The 27,109-nt window shown below is 47.4% G+C and overlaps 1 protein-coding gene across 6 annotated transcripts in view; it reads right to left on the reverse strand.

Annotated features, from left to right (window-relative positions):
* Positions 1–4,002: 4,002 nt before the first annotated feature.
* FAM168A (family with sequence similarity 168 member A) overlaps positions 4,003–27,109 on the reverse strand; it is a 171,935-nt gene continuing 148,828 nt past the window's right edge. For 4 of the 6 annotated variants that reach the window (XM_054699522.1, XM_054699524.1, XM_054699523.1 and 1 more), the window contains exons 3-9: positions 25,633–25,713; positions 20,634–20,660; positions 15,496–15,621; positions 8,482–8,624; positions 6,669–6,843; positions 5,420–5,550; positions 4,003–4,753 (exon numbers count right to left, since the gene is read on the reverse strand). In XM_054699522.1, coding sequence (XP_054555497.1) covers positions 5,438–5,550; positions 6,669–6,843; positions 8,482–8,624; positions 15,496–15,621; positions 20,634–20,660; positions 25,633–25,713 — 665 coding nt within the window. In that variant the 3' untranslated portion in view covers positions 4,003–4,753; positions 5,420–5,437. The remainder of the gene's footprint in view (positions 4,754–5,419; positions 5,551–6,668; positions 6,844–8,481; positions 8,625–15,495; positions 15,622–20,633; positions 20,661–25,632; positions 25,714–27,109) is intronic. The other 2 variants (XM_054699526.1, XM_037522939.2) reach the window with 1 other exon arrangement.

A 27,109-nucleotide genomic window follows, 5' to 3' on the forward strand; every position in this document is an offset into this window, starting at 1 on the left:
CGGATGAGTCATGGGGAAGCAAGAGCTCATTTTTTCAGGCTTTGTGGCAGCCAATGCCAACTCCTGTGTCCCTCACTTGGCCTCTGGGCTGGACTGGACAGCATGCATGGTAGAAAATACCCACTGGAGAAACTGAGGGAGCGGGAGGCAAAGCTGGCTATGGAATGTTGAAGCTGGCCTGGATTTTGAAGGCTGGGCCCTGGAGCCAGGTAATGCTTGATTTCAGGTACAAATTTTCAAGGCGAGGGGAAGGTGGCGGGTAAAGGCCAGCCCTGGCATGTCCACAGTTTGGAGTTTGATCATAGCCTGGCTGGGTGTCCACTGCCATGATCCTGCTTTGGGGTGGGATCTGGATTCCCCTGGGGCTGCTCACTGTCACCACACCCGCTTCCCACCTGCTCACTCTCTGCCCAACCTGTTCCTCTCTGGACTCCCAAGTTTGGCAAGTGGCCGGGGGCAGCATACCCTATAGTAATGTGCTGGACTGGGGTACAGGATGGAAAAGCAGTTTCCACACATTCAGCTGCACCTGAAATGTGGTGGTGGTCATATCGAAATTCCTGATCCACACCAGGCTCAAGCGCCACGCCCTCTGGGCCCTATCTGGACACAAAGCAGAGCCTACGAATCTGATCTGCAGGGCTCCAGGCTGGCTCAGCCAGTGCCTCACTGGGCCTCACGCCAAGTCCTGTCCACATAATGAGACACCAGAACTTGGTGACCTGGGGCCTGTCCTACTTTCAAGCTCCATGTGATTCTTTTCTGAAGGTCACTCAGGACAAAGGAAGCCCCTCCAAAGAAGCACTGCCAGAGGCCTGGAAGTGGGACACCTCACATCTAGAAGAAAATTTGGATGGTCAGGGTAAGAGCTGGGGTGAGACTGCAGTGTCCCTAGGTCACTCAAGCCCAGGGACTGGATGTGTGGTAGGCGATCAGAGCCCCCCTTGAAGTGCCAACTCGTGGACAGTGGGCAGGCTCTCCGTGGTCAGGGAACTAGGGCGTACAGAGTTCCATCAACAAGGAGGCCTCTGAGCATGTCTTTGGTCCTTGGCATCATGACCCCAAAGTGCTATTGTAAAGTTAGGCCTTTTTGCAAATTCTCATCCTCCCAGTGCTGCCAGCTAGACAGGTCTCCGGGTCCCCAGAGCCCCTAATAAAAATCTCCTCAGCTGGGAAGACTGAGCTTCCTGGGCCTCTGGCATCTTCCTCTGCTGGGGCAGACATCCCTTCTTCATACCTGCCATTAGAAACCCAGCAGGTACCAGCAGGAAGGGCAGGAGATTTAAAAGGCCCAAATCTTAGTTTTCTTTACACTTTCCCAGACTTCGTTTTTTCCATCAAAAAAAGGATTTTGGCAATCGATATCTAAGTACTTTATGCATGAAAAAACTAGACAGGTGTGTGTTCTTGATGAGTATTTAGGGATATGCACTTTAGGGTCACTGCCAGGAGAGAGGGAGGAGCAGCAACTGTCCTGTCTTAGGTGGAGAAATTAAGTTTTTTTTCCCCCAAAAGTGGCAGAAAGATTGTATATTAGGCTCTCACCACTTGGGGGCACTCCAGCCTCCAGGCTAATGAGAGGGGAGTCCGGGAGAAGTGGGGGGCCAAGAGGACTGGCTGGTGACTACCTGTACTGCCCACCCTGGCCATGGAGCTTGTAGTGCTGGGGAGAGGCATGGGCTGGCGGCAGTACTACAGCTCACTCCAAGTGGAACTTCCTGTTCCCTCTCAGGCTTGTTGGACTTCTGACAAAGGGTCTTTCCAGGTCAGTCGACCTGTCTGGCGTGACCAAATCATCTTTGGAGGATACCCATGACAGACACCTGTGACCTTAACAGGCACACCTCCATCCCTGGCCTCCTGGGCTCAGCGCCTCGCAGTGACTCCCCAAGCTTGGCCAGGCTTGTGGATCTCGTCAAAGCAAGAGGGTGAGGCCAGCTGAACTGGGGCTCTGGTGCTCACACTGTAAAAAGGGTGCTGGGCCTGCACTTTGCCAGCCTTTCCACATGTGGTTCTTGGCCTTGGGGCCTGTCTTTGATCTCGAATTACATAGTAGGTGGGGCTAAGGGAAGGTGCAGAGCATAGACGCTTCAGTCTGCAAGCCCTTGTCTGCAGACACTGGGATTCGAGTGACTGCTGATTAGCAGGTCACTTTGCTTTTCTGTTTCCTTGTGGAGCAAATAGAAGGAATAATCTATTTCAGAGTTAAACCAGATGATGGGTGGGAAATTGTTTCATGAACTGTGAGGTACTAGATGTTAGTTTCTACTTAACTGTGTAATAACCAAAGTGACAAGGTCATTCCTAGGTCGTCTCCTCTCTGAATCTACCCCAGTTCACCTAGATGCAGCAGGGTGCAAGGGAGTCGGTTAGGATCTCAGCATTCTGCTCATGTTGGGCAAGCGCCCTTTCCTTCGAGAACCAGTTTCCTTATTTGCCAAATGGGTGTAAATAGCTCTGACCCGGTCTCTCTTTCAGGGCCAGTAAATTAAAGGCTGTGAAGTGCTTTGAAATCTACGAAGCACCTGGTAAATGCAAAGATTTTCTATTATTTTGGCATTTTCCAAACATGTATAACATAATCTAAAACAACCTTCACCCACCCTTACAAAACCAGAGAGTGGGACGAGGTATTTGCAAAAAAAAATGGATTAACACTGGAAAACTTTGTTGAAACCTCGTCAGCACCCTACGAGACTGTTTAGAACAGCGCTGGGTTTCTCCTTACTGGCCCTGCAGTTCCCTAGGAGGCCAAGAAGGCGGCCCCCAACTCCTGGATCTGGGCTGAGGATGCTGATGGGCTTTGCCCTCCTCGGAATGACCAGCCAGCCTCCGAGGTCCTTTTGGCCCAAGGGTTTCCTGACTTTTTTCCTCCTTTAGGGAGACGTGGAGGTAGGGGTAAGGGTATATCTAAGTTTGCATGAATTTAAAATGAAAAGTTATTTAAAAGTCCCAAATGTCATCAATGATCCCATTTTGTACAGTAAAATGTCCTCGCCCCTACCAGAAGGGCTGCTGGCCCAGCCGAACGCCAGGAGCAGGAGAGCAGCGCTGGGCAACCAGGGTTCCTGGCTGAGCCTAGCGGGGCCTCCTGTCCCACAGGTCTCTTCTCTCAGGAGAGCCACCGTCTCCTGGGCCTCATCCTCGCCCTCTTCTCCTCTCAGGATGAGGGGCCACTGTCCTAAAAGCAGAGACTCCTTTTCAGCCAGCCCTCCTGCTCCTTCTCCTAGGGCTGGAATTAGGAACAGGATGCAAGTTCCAGATGTCTTCACAGAATTTCCAAATGTTATTTCTTCATTTGCAATTTCTGTCCTGCCATCTGCCTCATGTGACCTCTGCCCAGTCTTCAACCCCCGCACTGGGAGTCCTTGAGGGAAGAGCAGAAACAAAAGCCCAGAGACTATTCCAGAGCTCACCAGGTGTGGGCGCTGCTGACCTAATTTTTCCAAAACCAAACCACTCCATCCTAGGTGATTTTTTTGTAGGCAACAAGTCCCTAGGCAGGAAGGCTGCATTTAATGCTAATTTACTGGAGCTCTAAGGAAGTCCTTTCCTCTTCTCTGGGCCTCAGCTGTCAAACAGGGGAATGGATGAGATGATTGCTAAGGTCCCTTCAGTTCCATGAGTCTATGAAATGTTTATTGCTATTGCTTTTCCTTCACTATCCTGACCTTCAGAGCCACCAGCACCCACCTGGAAAGTGGTTCCTTCACTTTGGCCATGAATGGCATCAGGTAACCAAGAGCTTGGCTTGCCTGCCAGCCCCATGGACAGACGGGTGAGCCCTGTGAAGGGAAGGGCAGGGGGAAGGGGGAGAGATGCCACAGGCGCCCACTCTCATCAGGAGGAAGCTCCTCATCAGAGTGGGACTGTGAGGGCTCAGGGGCCAAGGTCTGGATTACAGGGGTGTCTGGCCTTCCAAGGCTTTGGGAGGCTGGGATCCTGCTGCCCTGCAGCTGCTGGGCAGATCTGAAGTCAGTCGCCTTCTGAGGAAGTGCCAGGACATCACTGTGCAAATCAGAGGGTCCAGGCCCAGACTGTTTGGCCAGAGACCTTTCCATACAAAGCCAGCAGGGCAAGAACCTCGCCCTGCTTCTTCCTTACCGCCCGCCCTGCTCCCTCCCCAGGTTCTCCCAAGGTAAGAATCTGGTTTCCCCAGGTTCTTAGCCTGGGATATTAAGCTGCTATGAACATTCCTACCTAATCAGGTGATTTTGTTCTTGGTCTGTTGCGATGGTTCTCAGAAGACATTACATTTGTGTCAGGACATAGTATGTCCTAAACTAATCATAAGAAAAATCATAAAAGAAACAATCTCCAGGAGAGGTGGCCTGCTCACCAGTTCTGAGACCCTACCCTGGACCGGAGGGCCACGTCTGTCACGCCCTTCAAAGAAAACCAAGCCTTCAGCTGAACCACGGCGACAAACCACACTGTCTCCCTGGCTCTAGACTGGGCTCCCCGGGGACTGGATGCTTGGGAAAGGGAAGAGCAGAGAGGATGTGCCTGGTCAGTAGAAGGAAGGGCTAGAAGTAGAGGGGCAGCGGCTAAGAGGGGGACAGTGGGAGAGGCAGGAGCTTAGAAAAAGCAGCTTTTACAAAAACCAAAAATAAAAACCAAAACCATTTAAGATGCATAAAGTGACCCTTGCACTTCCGTTATCTCTTCTTGCAAATAGAGGTGGTGCTGCTAGGGAACTGCTCCAGCACCTGTGTAAGACTTGAGTAGTTGCATACAATGTGTGACTCCAGAGCTGGGGGAGGAAGGGGAAACCATGAGCAATGAAGACGTTTTGAAGCCACTGCAAGCATCAAGCAGCCGCTGGACTCCTTCCCCTCACCTGGGGAGCCCTAAATGGAGGCCTCTCCCTGCCCCACCCTCCACCCGCCCCGTAACTTCCCCATGGAGCTACCTGCTTCGGGTTGAGCGCCCAGCCTTCCTGGAGGTGGTGGAGGGCAGGGGATTTCAAAATGACTTCTCAGAGCCCTGTGGCTCACTGGCACTGCCTTGGGAGCTGACTAGGCAGCAAGGAAGCTCGGGGGTGGGGGCTGCTTCTGACTGACGTAAAATTGCATTTGAAGAATGAGTTGTAAGAAGTTCTAAGAAGCCTTAAGCCCTTATAGTAAAGAACACAGAGTTTGGTACTAGAGGACTGGAGTCAAGTTCCAGCTTAATTCGGCATCACTTAACCAGTAAAATTTGTCTTGTAAAACAGCTATGATTTCAGAACTACAGCGAGGACCATGAGAGAACAAGGATCTAGAACGTATGTGACAGCTATTCTTAAGAGTGATACTGGTGTTGGGGGAGAGCGCCTGGTGACCGCCGCCTGCCCCTGCCGACACCGTGTCCAGACCCGGGGGGGATCTGAGGCGGCTCCCGAGTCCCCTCCCGCCTGGCCACCCCCGGCGCCACTCACTTGGATGGGCTGCAGGCTTTACCAATGCGGAGGCACATAGCTGTACGCAGGGGTCCCTTGGGCCCTGTATGTTGGCATGGAGACAGGGTGTGCCCCAATCGCGGTGTGCTGGGGTGCAGTCAGCAGGGTCCCTGGGCATAGGAAGAGAGAAGAGTAAACCTGACACAGCTGCCGAGGGCACGAGGTCAGACTTCATGTCTTTAGGGGCAACTTTTCAGATGCTCTAGGACAACCACTAGTCCTCAGCGTCTCCTTTTACCCGTCACTGTGTGCCCTTACCGCCCAGTCACCACGCCGAGTGCTAGCCGGTGGTCTGCGGGGCTTTCCCACTGACCTCTCGGTTCCTGAGGCGAGGGCTCTGGCCTGAGCAACTGGTAACCGGGCCCTAGGACCCCAACAAGGAGGAACGGGGGGACAGAGCAGCCTCACTCTGGGTCGGCTGGCACCAAGCAGTCAGTACCTCACTGTTCCGATCTGGGGAATGAGCCCTCAGCAGCCCCTGCCCTTAGAGGCAGAATAAAACCCCACCCCCTGCCCACCCGTTGTATCCTCTTCCCTGGGCGGCCAGCTTGCGTTTAGAAGTTGGGTTTCTGAAAGCGAGAGCCCTCTTCTCTCCTGCTCTTCTGAACGTCATCACACCCAGGCTTCCCTGAAGCTGCTCGTCCTCTGGCATCTCTCCCCACCCAGGCCCTCAAGGCTCCCGTAGGGCAGAGTTCCGGTGTGAGGTCCGGTCTAAGCCAGAGCCGGAGAAGGGTCTTCCTGGCCTCCTGCCCCTCTCGCACCTTACCATTAATGAGTGACGTATCCCGAACGCACACCCTACTCTTTGGAGAACCCTGCTGCCGAGTCCGCACAGCCTCCCCATCTAATTCTGCCTCCATCTTCTAGCCAGAGAATGTGGCTTCTCTGCCGAAGCCCCGGTGCCAGCTTCCGTGAGATCAAGGTATTCGAGACCCTGCACCGCTCACCTTTGCTGACTCCCCGGCCCCCCTCTGGACGGCGTGCCCCCAGCTCCACGAGTCCTGGACCGCACAGCTCCACGAGTCTGTGCACGGGCCGCACTCAGGCTTTGTCCTCCCGAACTGCCCTGCCCGCGCTCGCCTCTGGTCAGCCTCTGTTCTCCCTCGAAGGCCTAGTTCCATACGCCCAACTCAAAATCTTCCTCATCCCTGAGGACGGTTAAAGGGACGTTCCTCTGGATTCCCAGATCCCCCGGCACAGGGATGATGGACACAAAGGCCGCCTTTACCTGCTGACATCGCCATGGTGGTGCCTGCCACCATGCCCATGGCCACGCCGTTGGTCCTTGGGGCAGCAACTGGCGCCGGGTAGATGGCGGAGGGGATGCTGTTGGGCTGGACGACCGTGGTGTGGTGGATGACGTGGGGCTGGGCAGCATACACCGGCTGCGTGTAGTAGGCTCCCTATGGAAAGAAGATGAGGCCACATGGGTTTCTCGGGAGGGGAGGCAGCATGTGGAGAGGGGATCCGGTTCCTCCCTGACCTGGAGGGTGGGTCAGAGCAGCACCGGCTCAGGGACACACACTCTGGGCCCCAACCGGGCTCCGCTTCCACCTCACTACTTGCCTCGGAATAGTTCAGTGTTGGGCTCAGCGTCTGGTCTGAAGAATAAGGTTCCAACCCTGCCCTAAGTTGCTCCCGGGGCAACACTCGACTCCCTGAACGCTGAAGTCAGCGTTGAAAACTGTACGTACTGCAGCGTGTGCTGTAAGCTGCCTGATGTGCGAAGAAGGACGCGGGCGGGGCTGGCGAAAGCCAGAGGCTGTGTGCACACACGAAGGATTACCACGGGGGTCCAGTACTGTCCCTGTTCCCCTTTTACCTACGGGGGGTGTACACGGAGAGAGCAGTCCCCCGTGTCTCTTCCATCCACTTCCCTTTAGGCAAAATGGTGGGATGGCGGCGAGGACCTGGAGTGACTTCCCTCTGCCTGGATCACGTGGCGGCTTCCTGCCGCCACAGCCACAGCCTGCTGACCCTTGCGTGGAGTAGACAAGGGTCCCCGGATCATCTTAATCTGGGACTTCTTAAATGTTATTAATAATGATAAGGAGCCTCCCCGGTAGTGCAGCAGTTGAGCGCTGGCTTGCGGAGCTGCCCGCAGCCTCTGCAGTGCCGGTTCGATCCCCGGCTGCTCCCCGGCCACCAGAGGAGGGTCCCACATGGCGCGCGGACCTCTCCTGCCGCCCGCTGCTCCCCTCAGCAGTGTACTTCGGTCCTTCTGCCTGCTCTGCTCCCCGCTCTGGGGAATTCTCTCACCCTCCCGCGCTTCTGACTGTGCCCAGTGCTTGTATAAATAAATAAACCTTAAAAAAAAAAAAAAAGATAGAGAACATTGAAAAAAAAAATAATGATAAGCGCCTCAGAATGTGGGTTTGTAAGTATCGAGGTCTGGGGCAGCGCAAAGCAACCTTTAAGCAGCCTAGTACAAACCGTAAATGAGAAAAAATTATGTCAAGCCTATTGTTTTATCCTTTGAAAGTTTTGACTTCTACTCTACAATACCGCTGTTTTTTAAACTAAAAGTGTTCTCGCCATTCCACGTGTGCCGCATGTGTGCTGCAGCCTCACAGAGTCCGCCTCCTGGCCCTCCCCTCATGGTGTACACACTGAGCCCCGATGGGGGCGCAGAGGGCGCAAAGAACATGCCCAAGGTCATCCAGGGAGCTGGTTGTAGAGTCTGGGTAATTATCTCCTCCCCAGTCACTTCACAGACTTTTAAAAGGAAGGGTAGATGTGGGAGGTGGAGACGAAAGTCTAATAACGCCATGTGTGACCCTGGACAAGTCTCCTCTCGATGTCAGTTCCCCCACTGGTATTCAAAGGAGTTGAGTGGGAATGATCTCACGCATCCCCCTCCAGATGCTGAGGTGGAGTGAGGGGGTGTGCAGGCTGCAGGGCCACTGTTTAATGACACAGTAGTGACAGCTGCCCGGGCCCATAAACCCTCCTCCCCCTCTTCCCCCACCTACCTCTACCCCCATCCCTGTGGGTGGCTTCTTTACCTGCGGAAGGGGTGGGCCTACTTCCAATGCACCTACCTGGGCATACAGATTCTGCTGGGGGTAGGCACTTCTGATTGGATACATGGCCGTCTGATAGGGATTGGGTGATGGGGAGTAGGGGGGCGGAGCAGTATTATTCTGGGTCGGTGGGACCTTGTATGGTGTCCCCGCAGTGTATCCTGTACCAATGCAATGAGAGAGACTTCCAATTAGTTGGCAGAAGAGCATCCCGGAAAGGCAGCAGGTCCCAGTCACGACCCCCCAGGCAAAGATGGGCTGAATCCAGGCTGGAAACACAGATGAGAACAGACAGGACAGGACTCCACGCAGAGAGCCCTGGCCCCGCCCCCAGAGCAGCTCTCTGTCCTGGTGCACAGGGCTGCCTGTGTGGCTCTGGCCTCTTTTGGATCTCTGGGTCTCAGGGTTCTCGTCTATAAAATGAGAGGCTGGAACTAGACACTCTCTTAAAGGACCCCCTGCAGCTCGGACAGTCTGGGATGCGGAGTGCTGCGTGTGAGCCATTCAGGTGCATGTGGACGGGAGACTCTCAGAGGCTTGCTGTAAAAGTCTTCTCACTCAGCACCCCAGAGTATCTTCTGCTGCCCTTTCTGTCCTGTTTTCCTCTTACCCTCTCTATTATTCTTGAAACTCCCCCTTTTTGGACTTCCATCTGCCATGTTTCCCTTCCGCCCTCAAACACCTCATTTTCTAAGTTGAAAACCTCAAACACCTCATTTTCTGGGATGCTGAACAGCTATGCTCTACAGAGCTGGCTCTTCCTCCCCACTCGTGAGGCTCAGAAGAAAACCGCCTCTGCCTGAGATCCTAGGCCAGAGAAGTTTCAGGCCATTTTGGTACAGCAGCTGGGTGGACAAAGGCTGGGACTGGGGCTGAGCAGTCAGGCCTCAAGAAGCTCACAATCAGCTATTCAATTGTGCTGCTCTGAATCTTCTGGAAGAGAGTCATAGTCTATATTCACATGAAAAATATGAAACATGAGGGCCTCCCCGGTGGCGCAGTGGTTGAGCGCTGGGTTGCGAAGCTGCCCACAGGCTCTGCAGCGCTGGTTCCATCCCTGGCTGCTCCCCGGCCACCAGAGGAGGGTCCTGCATGGCGCGCAGACCTCTCCTGCCGCCCGCTGCTCCCCTCAGCAGTGTACTTCGGTCCTTCTGCCTGCTCTGCTCCCTGCTCTGGCTCTGGTGAATTCTCTCACCCTCCCGCGCTTCTGACTGTACCCAGTGCTTGTATAAATAAATAAATAAATCTTAAAAAAAAAAATATGAAACATGAATCACTCAGGAACAAGATTGTGTCCTTACATATCACAAAATGGAATGATTCTATGGAACCCAAGTAACCATCAAGTGACCCCCAAATCCCCTACTTTATAAAAGGAGATCTTCATATAGCAGGCTCAAAAAGTCAGATCTTTTTAGAAACTTCTGAGTTGAAGGCACAGTACCAGGGGATCTTGGCTTTAAGGGGCGAAGTAAAGAGGTTGCTTTATGGGAAGAGAGGAGATCATTATTGTTTTGCACAATTTGTTGTGACTATTGCCAAGTCTCTGGGTCTTAAGTTTCTTATTTTATAAAATCAGAAAGCTAAAAATGAAGTTCTCTTCCTGAACTAAAATCCCACTGTTGTAAAGATCCTAAGGTTCTTTTGCTCTAATTCCAAGTAAAAGCAAGCCATTCCAGCTCTGGTGTGGTGTGGTGCCCTGCCGTGGTGAGGTATCTGTAGGATGAAAGCTGCTGTTTGGTTGCCACAAAAGGCACCACGATAGGTGTCCCGCCCTCCCACCTGGAATCATGTCATTTATCTTTCCACCTGCAGATCCAGTTTGCTATGTGAGAAACTGATTTTGTGAACAAATATGCTTAGGAGATAAGGAGCAGTAAGGATGGAATGGAAAGAAAACACCACAGAGAAGTTAGCATTGTTAAGAACGAGAAGCTAACTGAAGTGGAGCTGTGAGGGAGCTGGGGAAGAGTCTAGAACAGGATCCTCCAAGGTTCGAGACTATGAGGCTAATCATGAGATGTGGTCACAGGAGAAGCAGACACTGGCTAGGCTGGAAGACATCTAGAAAGCGCCATCTGAGGGGTACTTCACCTCAGAGTCACAGTTTATTTATCTGTAAAACAGGATTCTCAAGATGGACATGTCCACAATAGACTATGATTCAAGGGATCATAATGACTTTGTCCAAAAAAAAAAAAAAAAAAGTAGTGATGTACAGTAGCAATGAATGGGTTTCTTTTTCATTCCAAGACCCTGAGAAGTTTAAAATGATAGGACAAACTTTGACTACCCAAGTTAGGGATATGCAGAAGACTATTTTCAAGTTTATTTTACCTCAGAATCTTTTCATATTTCAAATGGGAAAAACACAGAGGTTTTGGTAACTGCAGCTTGTTTTGGTGACTACAGTTTCAGTAACACCATCGTGTCCATTCCATTCCATACCGACTGGCTGCCTTCCTATAACAGTGGTAGCTATGGCAGAGAACATAGGGTCTGAAGAGTCTAAAACATTTATTACCTGATCCTTTACAGGAAAATTTTGCCAGCTCCTGATTTAAAAGGTATGGGCGGCTTTGCAAGAGTGGAGAACATCTCTTCTTTGTAAGAGAGAGCAGGGCACGTCTCTGAGAGCTAGCCATCACAGGGCAGTGGTTACAGCTAGTACAGAGTCAGACCAAATACCTGAGTCCAAACCCCAGGTCTGCTGTTTAATAGCCACAGAACACAGAAGTCTTCTCATCTGTAAAATGGGAGTCACAACAATTCCTACTTCACAGATACTATCATGGTCACCTATGGTAAGCACGTTAATTAATTAATATGTGCCAGACCCTTAGAATAGTGCTTGACACATTAAAAGCACTTCATAAAGGTTAGCTCACTCCCCCCCCGCCCCGCCCCCATGGAGAGATAGTGAAGTTTCCTCTCCTGGGGTACGCAAGCAGAGACTGTTCTGACAGACAACAATAGGTAGGAAGTTCAGCCACAACTTCAATGGTATATTTCAGCTTGGAACACAGACTCCAGGATTCTAAGATTCTAAAATTTTACGGTTTCAAATGTTATAATTTGTGCTTGTTTAAAGTTAGCAAGCCAATAATGCTGGCGACTTCCCTTTATGCCTCCCAAGAATGTGCTCTGGAATTTCCATCCCCTGGGGAAGCCTGTAATACCCTCTCTGTGCCATCTTACAAAGTGCAGAGATGATCCCTCTGCAGAAAATCAAAAGGCTCCAAGAAACTGCAGAATTTGGTTTCCACATCTAAGAATAGCTTTGTCTGAGACGGCTTCCCTTTCCTCACGTTATGAAATGAGACACACACGCACTCAGAATACAGATCAATAGCTGAAACACCCCTGGCAGCCGAAAAGATGCTGCTGCAGGTCTTGTTTGTCGAGACAGTTGGAGAAAGGAGAAGCAGAACGGCAGAGTGAGAGAACCTGATCATTATAAAGACCAACACAAATGTTCACAGATACCGCCAAGAGGGAGGAGAGAGGCGGCCGGGGTAGTGGTGGGGAGACTGCTGTGGAGGACCCAGTGCCCTTCCTCTACAGTGAGGAGGTTCTCAAATAGTAGTTGCGTCAGGAGGCTGCAAACTGCCCCTGGCTCTCCTTCCACTCCCTCTGCGAGGGAGTCAGGTCAGCTCTCTCATGGACTAGAAAACATCAGCCTTCTCTAGAAATTATCAGAGGGTCTTTCGAGTGCTGACACAAGTTCCAAGTAAGTGTTTCAGTAAAACTTCTGAGGAAAGCATTGCCGATGATCCCACAGCTGACTGGCAGTCCCGTCCATACTCATGAGGAGCACTGGGACTTCCCCGGGGCTGCAGCCTTGGCTACTCTGGATAGCACAAAATTCAGGATTCATTACTTTGGGCACATAGGTGAAAGAAGCTATTGGGTTTGATGCAAAAAAGAAAGAATCCCAAAAAACTAAGCTCATGGATTTTGCTCTAAAGAACTGAGATTCGACTCCTTTGAAGTCAAATGAAGGCCTGGCACTCCTGAAAGGAGTTCTACCTAAGTCTGAAGGTCACAGAATTAGGACTCTGGAACGTCCTTTAAGGACACTAGAGACTTATATTCAACTTCTCCATTTAAGTTAAAGAACCTAGAATGCAGAGAGGCAAAGACTTTCCCAAAATGGCAGAGCAAATCAATGCAGAGCTGGGCCCACGCCCTGGGCAGAGCTCCTCTCTGAGTTACAGGTCTCTGTGGTGCAACCGTGAGCATTTGGTATATTGGCCTTTGTATTCATTTCACTAAGGGCGATAAGAGAGAGAGAGAAAAAAAAAGAATTTTATCACTAGAAGTCCCAGCTCTGTCTCATGAAAGAGGCTTTGTTTATGATACCCTGTCCATTCTCTCAGGTTCCCAACCATAATTTTAGGCTGCATCAAACTGGATGAGTGTGTACACTAGCAAGATAAAACCTTTTCAGTCCTCTCTTTAGTCCCTTGTACTGTCATAAATCTTCTTCTGTTGTAGAGCCCCTGCCACCTTCAAAGGCATTGATCCTCACATCAAGGATGCCTTTTAGACTAATCGGTTTATTGACCATCAGATTTATATGTCTGGATGAGGCTCTATGTTTCATTCTTGCCTTGACCCCCAAGTGTCCTTGTAGCAGAAGAGAGTGCTGAATAAATAACAGGGATACCTAATTACAAACGTTACCAAGCGTTGGTGAAACTGAACTGAATTTGTGAAAGTGCCCTGAATTTTCTGTGGTATTAGAAGTGACAAAGTGTGTGCTGGGCCGAACCCTTACAGGAGGACTGGTCAATCCCACCTCTATTTTAAAAGATACACAGATTATATACATGACTTGCTTAGAAGAGGTACATTTTGAGCCTTTCCAAGGACTGTGCTGGCCTGTGAGGATGGTGGAATGTTAATTACTGGACATTTCAATGGGATTTAAGGAAGAATTCAATACAATACAAGGCAAGACCTTCTAATACCTAGACTTTCTCTCCATGGAAACATTGCCTCTGGAGGGAATGAGTACCCAATACCTGGGGATATGTGAACAAAGGCCAGTTGGCCAACTATTGGTTGGGGCAGGTAGAGAGAAGGTCACTCTTGGGGTGCAGGTGATTAAATGCATAGGACCAAGGTGACAGAATCAAAAGTCTAATCGCTACAGAGAACCTTAAAGATGACCTAATCCAGCCCCCTCACTTTTTTTTTTTAAAGATTTATTTATGCCCTCTCACTTTATAGTTAAAAAAAAACAAAAAACAAAAAACAAAAAACGAGGTCCAAAGCTTGGACATGAATCATCCAAGGTTATACAGAACCAAGTCTAGAATCCAATTCCTTCGGTCTTCACTCCAGTCCTCTTTCTATTACACTACGGTAGGTGAGGCTACATGCAGCTGCATCCATATGTATAGATAAGAGAATATGCATGTATAGATCCATTTACATATGTCATACATGTTCATCCAGCGCCACCTGAGATACTACTGCTGCTATCCCTCTCTTAAAAAGTAAAATTAATCTCATGAAAAGTCAGTAATAGAAACTTATCCTGGGTGATAATTTTTTCTAATTGTGCTGCCTACTAGTTGGGTGGCATTGGGCATACTGCCTGTCTGAGTCTCAGTCTTCAAACTGCAATAAAAATACACACAAACAGCTGGAAAGGATTATGCCAAGTGAAATAAGGAAAAAAGGAAAGCAGTGGAAGGAAAATATTGGATGGTTTCACTTATGGGTAGAATATAGGGAAACTGAACAAAGGGTCAGGAAAAAGACAAAACTTGCAAGCTGACCATAGATCCGAGGCAGACAGCAGGGGAAGGGGAGGGGTCAGATCAGGGGAGGGAAGAGCACAAGGGACTGTGGTGGTGGGAGAACTGAGGGGACTACAACTGAGGGAGAAATCAAATAGTGTACAAAAACAATGATGTGAGAAAACCAATTAATTAAAAAAATCCACTCAAATAATAGACCTACACTACAGATTAAATGAGAGGGTGAATATGAAAGCACAGTCCCCAAGTTGGTGTTGACATCTAGAGGCCATGGTAACTAGGGAGAGAATAACATCGAGGATTTCAAAGAAAAAAAAAAATACAATCTAGTCTTCCACTCAATCAATCAATAAATAATTCACTGAACCACAGACTATCAGGTTCAGTTTGCAATAGCCCTCCTGGGGCTGGTCCGGCCCCTGCTGCCGCAACTTAGACAGTGCTCACCACATTCAGCATCAGTCATTCCTCTTCTGGACAGCTCTAACAAGGCACAAGATTCTTCCTTAGAAGGAGTCAAAATGCCACTCAATAATTTCTAAATATTGGTCCTCATTTTATCCAGTGGAGCCATTTTGTGTGAAAAATCAGATGTGAAGGTGAAACCATTGGTCACCCACTGAGCCTCAAGATGAGGTGACCAATCTGCATGGCCAGATGGTTTCTGTCCTGCCTGAGGACCCCATGGACATACCTTGCTCACATAGTGTAGCTTCCACCAGGGCAGTATTTCTCGTGCAGGGGGCCACTCAGGGGAGGGGGGAGTTTTAACAATTTTAAAACTTCTGGGGGGAGAGATATTTAACAATGCTTTAGAGACGTTTTTGGCTGTGATAATGAGGGTGTGCTACTGGCATCTGGTGGGTTGAGGCCATGCATGCTGCAATGCACAGGGCAGCCCCCCACTCCAACCAAGAATTATCTGGTCCAGATGTCTACAATACGGCGGAGGTTAAGAACCCTCGTGCTAGGTGAAGGAAACCTCTCTTGACGGCCTTTAAATGTACCCTCTGTCCTTTCTCTTAAAATGCAATTAACAGTCCTTCTTTACTCTAACTTGTTAACCAGGTGAGTACTCCATTCCCCCTCCTTCAATGCTTTGTGTCTGTCCAAAGCTGAATGATCAAGAGGAGGACCTTTCCTGTAGAAGGAGGGAGAATTTTTTGCATGGGCAGGAGAATCCCCTTTCCTTTTTTCCTAAGAGACAAATCAGTCCCAGCCAAGGGGAACAGGAAGGGAGGAGGAGACAGGCTGTATTTACTGAAAGCTGCAGAGGATGCTTGGTAAGTTCGGTTCTCGGTCCCGGTGTCCACTGGGAGGTGGAAGGTGCCTTCAGTGCCACAGGAAGACGAGTTCTGTGGCCAGGCCTGTTTCATCAGCAGAGTTGCTTAAGGAGAGACACAAGAATGGCATTAGGCAGAAATAAGAAGTGGGCACCACCAATCACAGACACAAAGCAAGGGTCTTGAGCTAGACAGAAACATATAACCCAAGGGGCCCTGTTCAGACAAACAGGATGGTTTAGCCTCTCTGAGATGGGGAGTTGGGGAGAGGAGCACTGAAATGAGCTGCCAAATGATTTGAAACCAGGGGAGCCTGAGCTTATACACAGAAAATCAGAATTTTCTACCTGCTACTAGAACCATGAAGATGCCTATGAATGCCGCTGCCTACTGCCTGACATTCTTGCCTAAGGTCTAGGATATTCCTTAGTCACTTTCTCATTAATATGCAGCAGCTGGGAGCCCAACTGTGAGTGCGTCAGATCAACTGAGTATTCTTTCTTTGTGTCAGTAATCTCATCTGGAGGTGTATTTAATGAGTTGCTTTCAAATAGAGACCCCAAAATAATTGCCACATGGCATGAACCTTGCTGGACAGGCATCTCTTCCAAAGGGAGTGTCTGAGCTTTGGTTGCCTGAAGGGCACATGTTGTCCAGTGAGGCATTCCCTTCTAACTCCTCTGGTACACCCAGCCAGGGACAGACAGACAAAGCTCTTACACACCCTTTATACCTCTGGCTGAGGTGCTCTTGGTGTCCCACCTGAGAGACTGCCTCATGAACTAGAGATGATCTTTGGGTCATTAAAAAAGTAAATATCAAAGTTGGGGGACAGAGAAGAGGCCAGCTTAGAATATGCAGCGACTTCCCAGGCTGACTCAAAGCTCAACTCGAGTAATTTGAAGGATGATGCTTTATATGTTCTAGAAGTAGGGAGCGACTAAAAAAACAAAAACAAAAAACAAAAAAAAAAACTTACCTTCATGGTATCCTGTGGGGAAGGAGAGAGGAAATAGGGTTTCAACGTGGGGAAATGCCTAACTTTTTAGATATTTCCCTTGACATACTTACAAACACTAGAGGAGAAACATTCTTGACCCAAATTTCTACTTTGAGAAAAAAAGAATGATTTTAACAGTGTTTTTCCACTCAAAGTCTTGGGAGTAGTGGATATTGTTTTAAAGTATATTAGCAGCAGGTGGGGCTGCACTGGCAATAGTCAGATATGTTTGAAATATTTTAACAAGGGGCTACAGGTATGAGAGGAAAGTATGCCTATGTGCTCTAATTCCACCAGGATGAGGACAGTCCTCTTTTAGAGAGCTCCCATCACCCCTCTGCCCATCCAGGCTACAGGAATGCCTCTGGTCCCTTCAGCCTTAGAAGTACTGGGGTCAGAGAAGGAGGTCAAGGACTGTGCTGTTTTGGCTGAACCAAGGCTAGATGTATAGCTGTTCTGGGCTGACCCTGCACTTGCATTAATGGCCCGCAATATATACAGCAGATGCTGAGAAATGAGAAGGAAATCATGGGCAGGAAAGTGACACTAAAAGGAGAATTCTGGCAGAAGAAATGGAAACCCAGCAGAATACCATGCAGAGTCCAAGGCTTTTGCTAGACATCAAGACATGGCTCTGCAGACAATGCAGGAGGTGGCGGGGGGGGGGGGGTCAGTTTTAAACAATTATCTTGGATTTTTTCCCTGTGGGTAGTGGGGATTAACAAAGGATCCAATTAGTGTTGAAAAATCTTATCAAAATATCTCCACATTTAGAACCTGCCACTCCATGTGGCTGGAAAACCCTGACCACTCAAAATCACTCCCTCAAAAGTGAAACAAACAGCTCTGAGAAGTCAGGCAGAGCAAGCCCATGCCCTCAAGACCCCACAGGAACTCCACCAGGGAGCAGGAGGCCTAAATTTGGCTGCTGAGAATCTGGAGAATTTGGAGGTTCTGTTCTGGTCTAGTTTTTCTCCTCAAGTGATATATACTTTACCATAATTATAAGCCAAAAGTCTGACATTAGCCTGAAGGACTGTGTGACAACTGAAGTAAATCAAAATTAATCAAGAAGTGACTGAGGCCTACACTGTGCTCAGTGTTGAGGGGAGTGTACGGTGGACAGAACACACGTGGGTCATGGTCACTGCACACAAGGTACTCATGGTCTAGCTGGGGATGCAATACAGCCACACGCCAACCAGAGAGTGAACAAGACAGCATAACATACAGGAAAGTAACATTCCAGAGTCAGCAGGAAAGAAGCAAGTGCGACTGTGCCTTTTATTATGTCTTTCCCAACTGACAAGATGAACTAAACTACGTGTTCCTGAAGAAATGGGTACTTCCTCTGGTTTCATTATAAGAAAGCAAATGTTAGTAATTTCTATATTCTCTGTATATTTGCATATTTATTAATTTAAATATCTGGATAAATATGAGTAGGAAAAACAAAACCAAGAAATACTAGCAGTCAACTTGACTTTCTTGTTGGGTGCTATATGAATCTTCCTCTTCCAGGTACAACTCTAAAAGATGGTAATCATGCACAGCTCAGTCATAGGGTGAAGACAACCCAACTGAAGCTTTTGGAAGCCTGGTGATACAGGAGGCTGCTCTGACAGGCATGTCTGCTCTTGGGTACCATGAAAGGTACCAACTCCTAGAAATGTTTTCTGGTTTGAACTGGCTGATAGTTAAATACAAGTATACTCGTGTGTCAAATATTTTTAAGTTGTACATTTGAAACTAGTATACTAGTCTATGTACTAGTGCTAGTTTATGTACTACCACTCTAGGTACTAGATGTGTTATTCCTTAATTTTAAAAGGATAGAGAGAGGAAGAGAGAATGAGAACCCCTGGCAGTGAAGGGCCATGGCCCAGTCACAGCATGCTGCCCACATCCAGGTGCTGGGTTGTTCACTTCCCTGGATACTGGATACAGGGCCCTCATGCCCTCCGACACCTGAACAGTCTGTTAAGCACACAAGGAGGAGAGGCAGCAAGGGACCATCATCCTGAACAATACATTAAGTCAGGAAATCTGAGTTCTAGCCTGGGCTCTGCCACTTAGCAGCTGTGAGACCTTGGGCAAGTCACTGAACCTTTCAAAGTTTCAGTTTTGTTGTCTCAGAAAATGGCAGTATAGTCATCATGCCCTGATCATTTCACAGTACTGATATGAAGATCAAAATAAAGTGTCACCCAGTTTTAGTTTCTAGCCCTGGTATCTGTCCACTCTTCTATTCCCACAGTGTGGACAGCTCTAAGGTAAGATCTCACCAAGTCTCCCCTAAATTATTGCACTTCCTCACTACTCTGTTTTTAAATCTGCCAATTCCAGTCTGTAAGCTGCAATCAGAGCGGTAATTTCTAAGACATAGCCACAAAGCTGTCTTCCTTAAAAACATTCCATGGTTCTCCACTGCCTAAGTTTAGCTAACGGCTGAATTCCTTGTGTGGCATTTCAGGCTCCTTAAGCTCTACTCCTATGGTCTCTACACTCTCTCACTCTTCTCACTCTCCAACCCTAGATCCAGCACAGCCACACAAACTGTTCATCATTCCCAGGAAGCATCCTATCTCTGTATTCTTGCTCATTCTTCCTGGCATGTCATTCTCCAAATGCCACCTGGAAGACATTTATTGATACCTCAGTCATGAGCTGAAGGTCTGTCTCTACTAGAAGTCTCTTTCACTGCAGACCTCCGGTGTATCCCACATGGCTCACTATCCCAGTCCCTGTGACTCTCAGAAGCCCCTTTATTTGCTGAGTCATCTATCTTCCCCCCTGAATTGTGAGCGGGGACTCGTTCTTACTGGTCATTGTAGCTTCAGAAGGCTAGCTTAGGCCTGGCACAGAACATTTCGTGAAGAAAAGAGTTTCAAATATACATTTCAGTATTTCCATTTCAGATACTGTGATTGGAGGCATGAGGAAGCATGAGAGCATCTCTCACTTTTTAAGGAGTTTTCTGTTCAAGTTCATATATCCTAAGGCAAACAAAATACTACCCTGTAATAATGATAAGAGAAACAGGTCTGTGACTAACAAAATTAAAATAATGAAATTGTAAGAGGACAGGCTGGGGAATTTAAAGGGACCTCTGAGATCATCTAGAATGAAATACTTAATCACCTGGAAACATAAGCAAATTGCCCAAGATCACACAGCCCATAGCAGTGGCAAGGAGAAATTTTCACAGCTCATCTCCTGAAAGATGTGCCACACACAAATTCAGTTTTCAGTACCCATACAATTCAAGGTTTGAAGCTGAGAAAGTGTGCAAAGATTTAAGAAAACACTGTCCTGTGCAGCCCAGGTAAAGGTGGTGTAAGTGGCAAATCCTTCCCATGGTCCCTTCCTGTCTATGACAAAAAGGACCTAGTCAAGTTACACTGCTGGGACCCTCACAGGTGCCTACAGGTTCCTGTGGTGCCTTGGGCCTGGAGTCCACACTGCCCAGAGAACCCAGTTCTGGTCCCTTGCTCATTAACACATGTGGCCCCTACCTCTCACCATTCAGGAAAATGCCCTGAAAATGGGCCAGAGTTCAAGATCTGGGCTAAGGGGAACAGACTAACTAAGTCAGCCAGGTCTTCAAACATGTCAGACTGCCGATGGAGATGGAAAATCTGATCCTGGGGCAGACAGTTGTGTTTTTTGGTTTTTGTTTTTTTTTTTTTCCCCTTTCCCGGTTCTTACAAGAACAATTCGGGTACTCCTCCACAAGGGCTGCCACGATGCCATCAGAGGAGCCACACACAGGACCAGAAATTTTTGTTCACATGTTTGAATTCAGCAACCAGGTAAGGGTAGAAGTTTCTGACCTAGGTCAGACAGGGACCCCAGAGGTGAGAAAGAGGACAGACGCCTTTTAGTGCCATGATCCTTCACTGCTGCCCTAGGGGACGGTTCATGTGTGTCTCCAACCCATGATTTTGCACCATCAGACATGTTCCTGCATGCTTTAGGAACTGCTGCTGAGCCACCTGGGGGGAGCCCAAGCCTAGGGGATGGGATTTGGGAAGGAAGGAAGAGAGGAATCTACCGTTGTTACGAGATAACACATTCATAGGCCATAATACAGATGAGGAAAAATAGCTCTCCTACCATAAGCTGAATGCAGGAACTGAAACTCTGTTGGATAGAAATGTTAGTTGAAATTACCACTAAGAATTTGTGCAAAGTAGTATACATTGCAGTTACAAAAACAGACTTTGTCTCGATAGCAGTTTCCCCCAGGTTACACAAGAAACAATGACTGTAGAGGGTGCGAAGTGTCACTAGTCTGGAGGGGTGTGACAGACTTGCCATCCAGGAAATCCCATTCATTGAGGAAGGGCACCTCCTCGGAAGTCACGGCATCTTCCAGGCAATTCCAGAGCTGCCTGGATGTGAACAAGCCTGAGCTCCTACTCTTTGCTTGTCCATAAGAATTTCAATTCTCCCAAGTACTAAAGAGGGACTTCACCCATGACAGGCTTTAATTGCTAAAGGAAGTGAAGGTTGAGGGACTAAATCATCGTGTTTGGCCTCTGAAGACTTTCTGTGGTGTCCCAGAGAGCTAGGATCAATGCAGAGGTATTTCATTCCCTGAAACTTCTAGGAGAGTGCAGTGCCGTAGAAACACAGGCTGTGGGCCAGACAGACTGGGTTAGAATCCCAGTGTCACTGCTTTTTAACTATGCAACTTTGGATAAGTTACTTAATCTCTCTGAGAAAACTAGAGGCTAAAAAAGCTCCAACACACAAGACTAAGGTAAAAATGTTGTGATATGCCTTGCAATAGTGCCTGGAACATGGAAGGCATTAAGGAAATACAACTTCCTTCCCCCTGCCTTTCTCCAAGCAGTTTGTCATATGCAAAATGGAAGTAATATATTTGTACTACACAAGGCTGCTGTGAAATCAAGTGAGACAACAGATGAAAATTATGTGTAAACAGATTTCTTGTGAGAAGGCATTTAATATTTGTCATTTTCAAATCCCTTCATTTCCAAGTCAGATTATCGTTAATATGGCATTTTAATGCCAACATGGTATTAAATTTTTGGTCCCCAGATTCTGAAATCAAGTCTCATTTGGCTCCCAGCCTTCTATGGAGCCTAAGAGTTCTTAAATAAGATCTGTGAAATTATTGAGAGCTTGGATAAAGCTCCAAGTACCCACATTACTTTCAGAACCAAGGAAAGGGTAAAATGTTTTCCTGTATCCCAGACAGATGACATCTTAGGATACACAGAGCTGCTAAAAATAACTCCCTGAAGCAACTTCTTGGTCTCCTTGAAGAAGCTGAGATAAATTTAAACCTGAGAGCCTGGCTCTTTTGAAGGCATCTACCCTGCAGTTATCACCCGGCATCACAAACAGTTGGTTCTGGCAGGAGAATAACCTACAGTGCCCTCTGTCCTAGAGCCAGCTCCTCCATAGCAGGATTCCTGCTGCAGTCAGGAGACCTGGTGAATGCAGAGGCCATTCTCCTATCGTGTGAGACATACCAGCTGAGAGAGAGCGCACTCATGCACGTGTTTGCTGTGTGGGTGCTCCAAAGGCCAGGGGGTCTGCCCACGGTCACACCACAATCAGTGGAAGAGTCAGTGTCTCCACCACAGCCGTCCAGTTTGGGGTTTTCTGACACAATGACCACTACTATCCTCTCCAGTAGATTCTATGGGTTTTTGAGAAAATGGCCTGGGTTGGTTTAGACGTAACTTAGAAATACGACTTTTCAAGAATATAATTGGAGAAAAATCAACTTAGACGAAGCTTGATATTTTGTTTTTAAATTAAAACTTAATCAGAACTTTATACATTCCAGGAGCTTTCCAGTGTCTGTTTTTTTCTCAGTCTCAGGTTCCTCTTGTCTGCTCTACCTTCCCTCTCTAGTATGGTTGCTCTAATCTAACACCTTAATTTCTTCTGGCCAACTGCAACTTTAATGTAGCGGATATGGGTGTTGTGGCAGGATGCCTGCATTTGGATGTTTGGGCTAGTTTCTTAACTTATCTAAGTTTTAATTTTCCAGTCATAAAATGGGAATAACAACACTGACTTCAAAGGCTTACTGTGATATAAAACAAGTTAAAATCCATAGAGTTTAAAATAATTTCTGCCACATAGAAACCATTCAACAAATATTAACTATTTATTCCCTATCCTTCCACTTTCTTACCAAACTAATGCGAAAACAATTCCACAATCTTATCACTAGAAGTTTTGAACATTACAAGAAAATACCCCGGGGCTGGGAATTAGAGCCTTGACAGATTCCCAACCTCCAGCATCAGCTGGACCGCCAGTGTTACACAGCTGTCTTATCTGCTGGTAGTTTCCTCTCCTGCTTCTTCTAGTGAGGGCTTCACACCTTGCCTGTGCTCCTGAAGACCCCTCCCTTTATTGGAGCTCATCTCTGTTTCAGCAAATCAAAATCAGTAGACAAGCACTCTCCACCAGGCAATTTATTCTAAGTACATCCTTTAGTCTGCAAGGAAGAGCTGCGTGAGGCACATGCGTGAGGCACCCCACTCCCCTTGCTTCCCCACGGAGCAGTCAACCATGCTCTGGATTTCTTATCCCAACACAGCATCCTCGGGGGTCATCTGGGACCTCTTCTCCTGTTTTGTCTTTTCCACTTGCTCCACCTCACACGGCTCATTTCCAGAAACAACAACAGCAACACCAACAAACCCTCTTTTAATCCCAACTTCCCTTCTAGTCAGCACTCTCCTGTTCTCCTTTCCTGGTAGCCAGGCTTCTTTTAAGAGCAGGTTCTATCTGCTAAATATGGTTCTTTACTCCCAATCCCTCCACCTCCTGAGTGAGTTTCCATGGAGGTCACTGAAGACCTCCTGGTTATAAAGACAACACCTCTTCTCACTCCTGATCCTACCTGACCTTCTGTAACAACTCACCTCATTTTGTTAGACTGGGTACTTGACCAAGCCAATTTATAGATATCACAGCATTTTAGATTTACGTAATTTCTATCATGAGATACTTAATAATCAAAACCACTGTAGTTTTCAAGACAGCTTATCAAATTTGATTAAGCCTTTTTATCAGAAAGAATTTCTGTATTTTTTATTGTTTCTGCTTCTTAATTAAAGGTGTTTTTTTTTTTTTTTCAAATATACATCTTACTGACTGAAGGTGAATATAGAATAGAACGTCAACACAGAGATACTATTACAGGTTTTTTAGCCTGTGTGTCACTGCCCACTCACGTTTTTTCCGGGTAGTAACTATAGCTACCTCATTTGAATTACCTAGAGTGTATCCCAGAGTGCTTTGGGCATAGCATAGACAAATGAATGTCTGAAGTGACACAGCTGTGCGAGCACTTTAAGGGTTAACACACCTATTTCCACAAAATAGTTCTTATTTGCAAAGACAGGGGGCTGTCTGATGTCATGGGGTTGTGTGTGTGTGTGTGTGTGTGTGCGCTTATGCTCTAATTTCTGCTTTAGAGATGAACATGAGATTCAGAGACATGAAGTGATTTTAAGGGTGTAACCTAGAAAGTGAGTCAGGACTCAAACACAGGTCTTCTGACATAATCCATGCTTTTCTCTTCTTTAAACATCAGAAGAAAGGGAATGGCATAGAATGAATACTAAATTGGCACAGAAAAGCCTGAGACCAAGAGCTAGGAGATCTACCAAGGGTTCTAGTCCATATGCTGTTATGGGTTCAATGGGTAACTTAGACAACACATTGCTACTCTCTGGATCTCCCTTATCAAGAAAAGGTATTGAACTGGAGGATCTCTGAGGTTTTTACAAGCTCTCTAACTCTAGAATAATAATTAGTAAGTACAAAAATTGGGCTACCATCATGGCATTCAAGGCCTTTCCAAATCTGTACATTTCCAAATCTGTACCCTTGCACATGTGTAGTTCAGATTCATTTACAGCATTCCCTGTCCACTAGTTTATGCTTTAACCATCACTACTATTTCTAGGTTCCTCGCAGTGTCAAGTCCTCACATCTCCATGTCTTTGCCCAGGCTCTACTCTGTCTAGAATGCCCAGCTCTTCCTTTGTGACTCCTACTTCTTCCGTGTTTATCGCTAGGCTCTCTGTGAGGTGCACCCTACACTTTCGACCTCAGACAGACTGTTGATTCCTTTCCCACTTTCTCTCCTCTTAGATGTATTCCTTTACAATACTTTATCACACTATACCACAATTAATTTGCTTATATGCCAGCCCGAATGAGTTGTAAGCTACTTCAGATAAAGATATTCTTTTTTTATTCTAGTGCGGAAAACATTCACAAAAATACTTGATGAATGAAGAGGAACCTACATAAAATCATTTACAACCCTGAGGTAGACAGTGTATTTCTTAGAGAGATGAGGTAACTTGTGCAAGATGTTGTAAATAGTGAGTCGTGTCATCAGGATTCAAACCCAGGACTTTCTCCCATCCCTTGAATGTAAAAGCACCAGCAAAGGATGGGGTTAAGATCAGTGATAAGACCTCTGTACTGCTCCTAGTCTAAACTAGAACAAACTTTTTCAACATTTTCACACCTATGTCAACCTCTTCCAAGGAATATTAGGTCTATATTACATTTGAAAAACGAGTTCTTTGCCTCAACTTGAAAACAGTTCTTTATCCTCTGGTGGCAAGTCCTCACTCTCTTCCAAATCCACATCCGGGAAGTGTGTGTGTTTGTGTGTGTGTGTGTGTGAGAGAGAGAGAGAGAGAGAGAGAGAGAGAGAGAGGGAGGGGGAGGGGGAGAGAGAGAGAGAGAGAGAGAGAGAGAGACTCCAATAGACTCGAGGGAAACTGAGCAAAGAATGGATTTGGACATTGTTTGGGAGGGCAAAAGGTTCTGTGAGGAGGATGCATGTCTCAGACATTTCAGAAAAGGAAAGATAGGTCAACTAAGTCCCAAGGAGAACAGGGAGGAGATTCTACTCCGACCCCCACCCTGAGGCTGAACTGCCTCCATTCCCAGAGGGAACTTCCAGGATAATCAGGCCTGGACAGGATGAGCCCAGAGCAATTAAGAACTGGGCAAAGTCCGCATGTAGGTTAGTCTTTTCCAAATACTGTCCCACTTCCCACCCCACCCACCGCTGCTGTCTCTATTTCCGCCTTACCTGGAGCATAACTGGGGCTGTTGGTGGGGTACAGGCTGGGATTGTAGGCAGGGGCTGCTGCCGGGTAGGCTGTGGGATAACCTATGAAGAAACAAAAAAAAAGTCCCATTTAAGTGAGCAAAAGAAAGCAGGTTCTGAGGAAAAAGAATCAAAGTCCCAGGCTTGGTCTTCAATCTCTTCCTAGGCCATTTTAGAGAGTATATGTAACCAACTTTCAAATTTTTATTTATTTTTTAAAGATTTATTTTTATTTATTTATGCATACAAGAACTGGGGTGTAGGCCAGAGGTGCGGGGGTGGGGATGGGGGTGAGAGAATTCACCAAAGACAGAGTGGGGAGCAGAACAGGTGAATCTACTGAAATACACTGCTGAGGGGAGCAGCAGGTGAGACAGAAGAGGTATGCTACACCTTGTGGGTTAGCTCCCTGGCTGGAGATCAAACTCATGCCGCAGTGGCTGGGGATAGCCTGACAGCACTGAGACTTTAATCTCTGTACTACCAGGGAGGCCTATAACCAGCTTTTTAGCCTTTCAAGAAAAGCCACCAATACCATAATCTCAACACATACAGATTTTTCAATTTTCAGAAAGCAGTACAAGAAATGTCTATATGGGGCCTCCCTGGTGTAGCAGGGGGTTAAGATGCAACCTGTGAAGCTATCCGCAGCCACTGCAGCATGAGTTTGATCCCCGGCCAGGGAGCTTATCCAAATAGCGCAGCAGACATCTCCTGTCTCGCCCGCTGCTCCCCTCAGCAGTGTATTTCAGTCAGTCTGCCTGTTTTGTTCCCTACTCTGTCTCTGGTGAATCCTCTCATCCCCCACACCTCTGGCCTGTACCCCAGTTCTTGCATGCATAAATAAATCTTTAAAAAAAAAAGAAATGTCTATATGCTCACTGAAAAAAAAAATGGAACAATATGAAGTAAATATATACTAAAAAGTGTAAGTTTACTTTCACAACCTGACACAACACTACTCTCCTCCCCAGAGGTAGAAACAGCTTGGATCTCCTTCAAAATAGCTTTCTATGCATTTTAATACATATATATTCAGTGGTATGCTGGTAAATATAGACTACTATCTCCAGGGGATGGAGGTAAAGCCCTATTTGTAACCTCTGTCAAGTCCCATATGTAAATATACCTACCATGGCCAATTCTTTTTTTTTTTTTTTTTTTTTGTGGGACCCTCACCGGCAGCCGGGGAACAAACCGGCGCTGCAGAGGCTGCGGGCAGCCTTGCAGCCCAGAGCTCAACCGCTGCGCCACCAGGGGAGGCCCATCCACCATGGCCAATTTCAAGCTACCAACATCAGTGGATGAGTAGCTGGGAACAGGCACTCATAATTGGCTCTAGAAAGGTCACATGAGCCAAATCCAGTCCACCACTTCCTATGACAGAGACGCTTTGGGGGCACATTTCTTTCTGCGGTTACATTCATGTTGTACAAGCATTCCTGCTATCTGTTTCTAA

This window comes from Talpa occidentalis, unplaced genomic scaffold, assembly GCF_014898055.3.
Source record: "Talpa occidentalis isolate TD23 unplaced genomic scaffold, MPIMG_talOcc4v2.1 talOcc4.3, whole genome shotgun sequence".
NCBI lineage: Eukaryota > Metazoa > Chordata > Mammalia > Eulipotyphla > Talpidae > Talpa > Talpa occidentalis.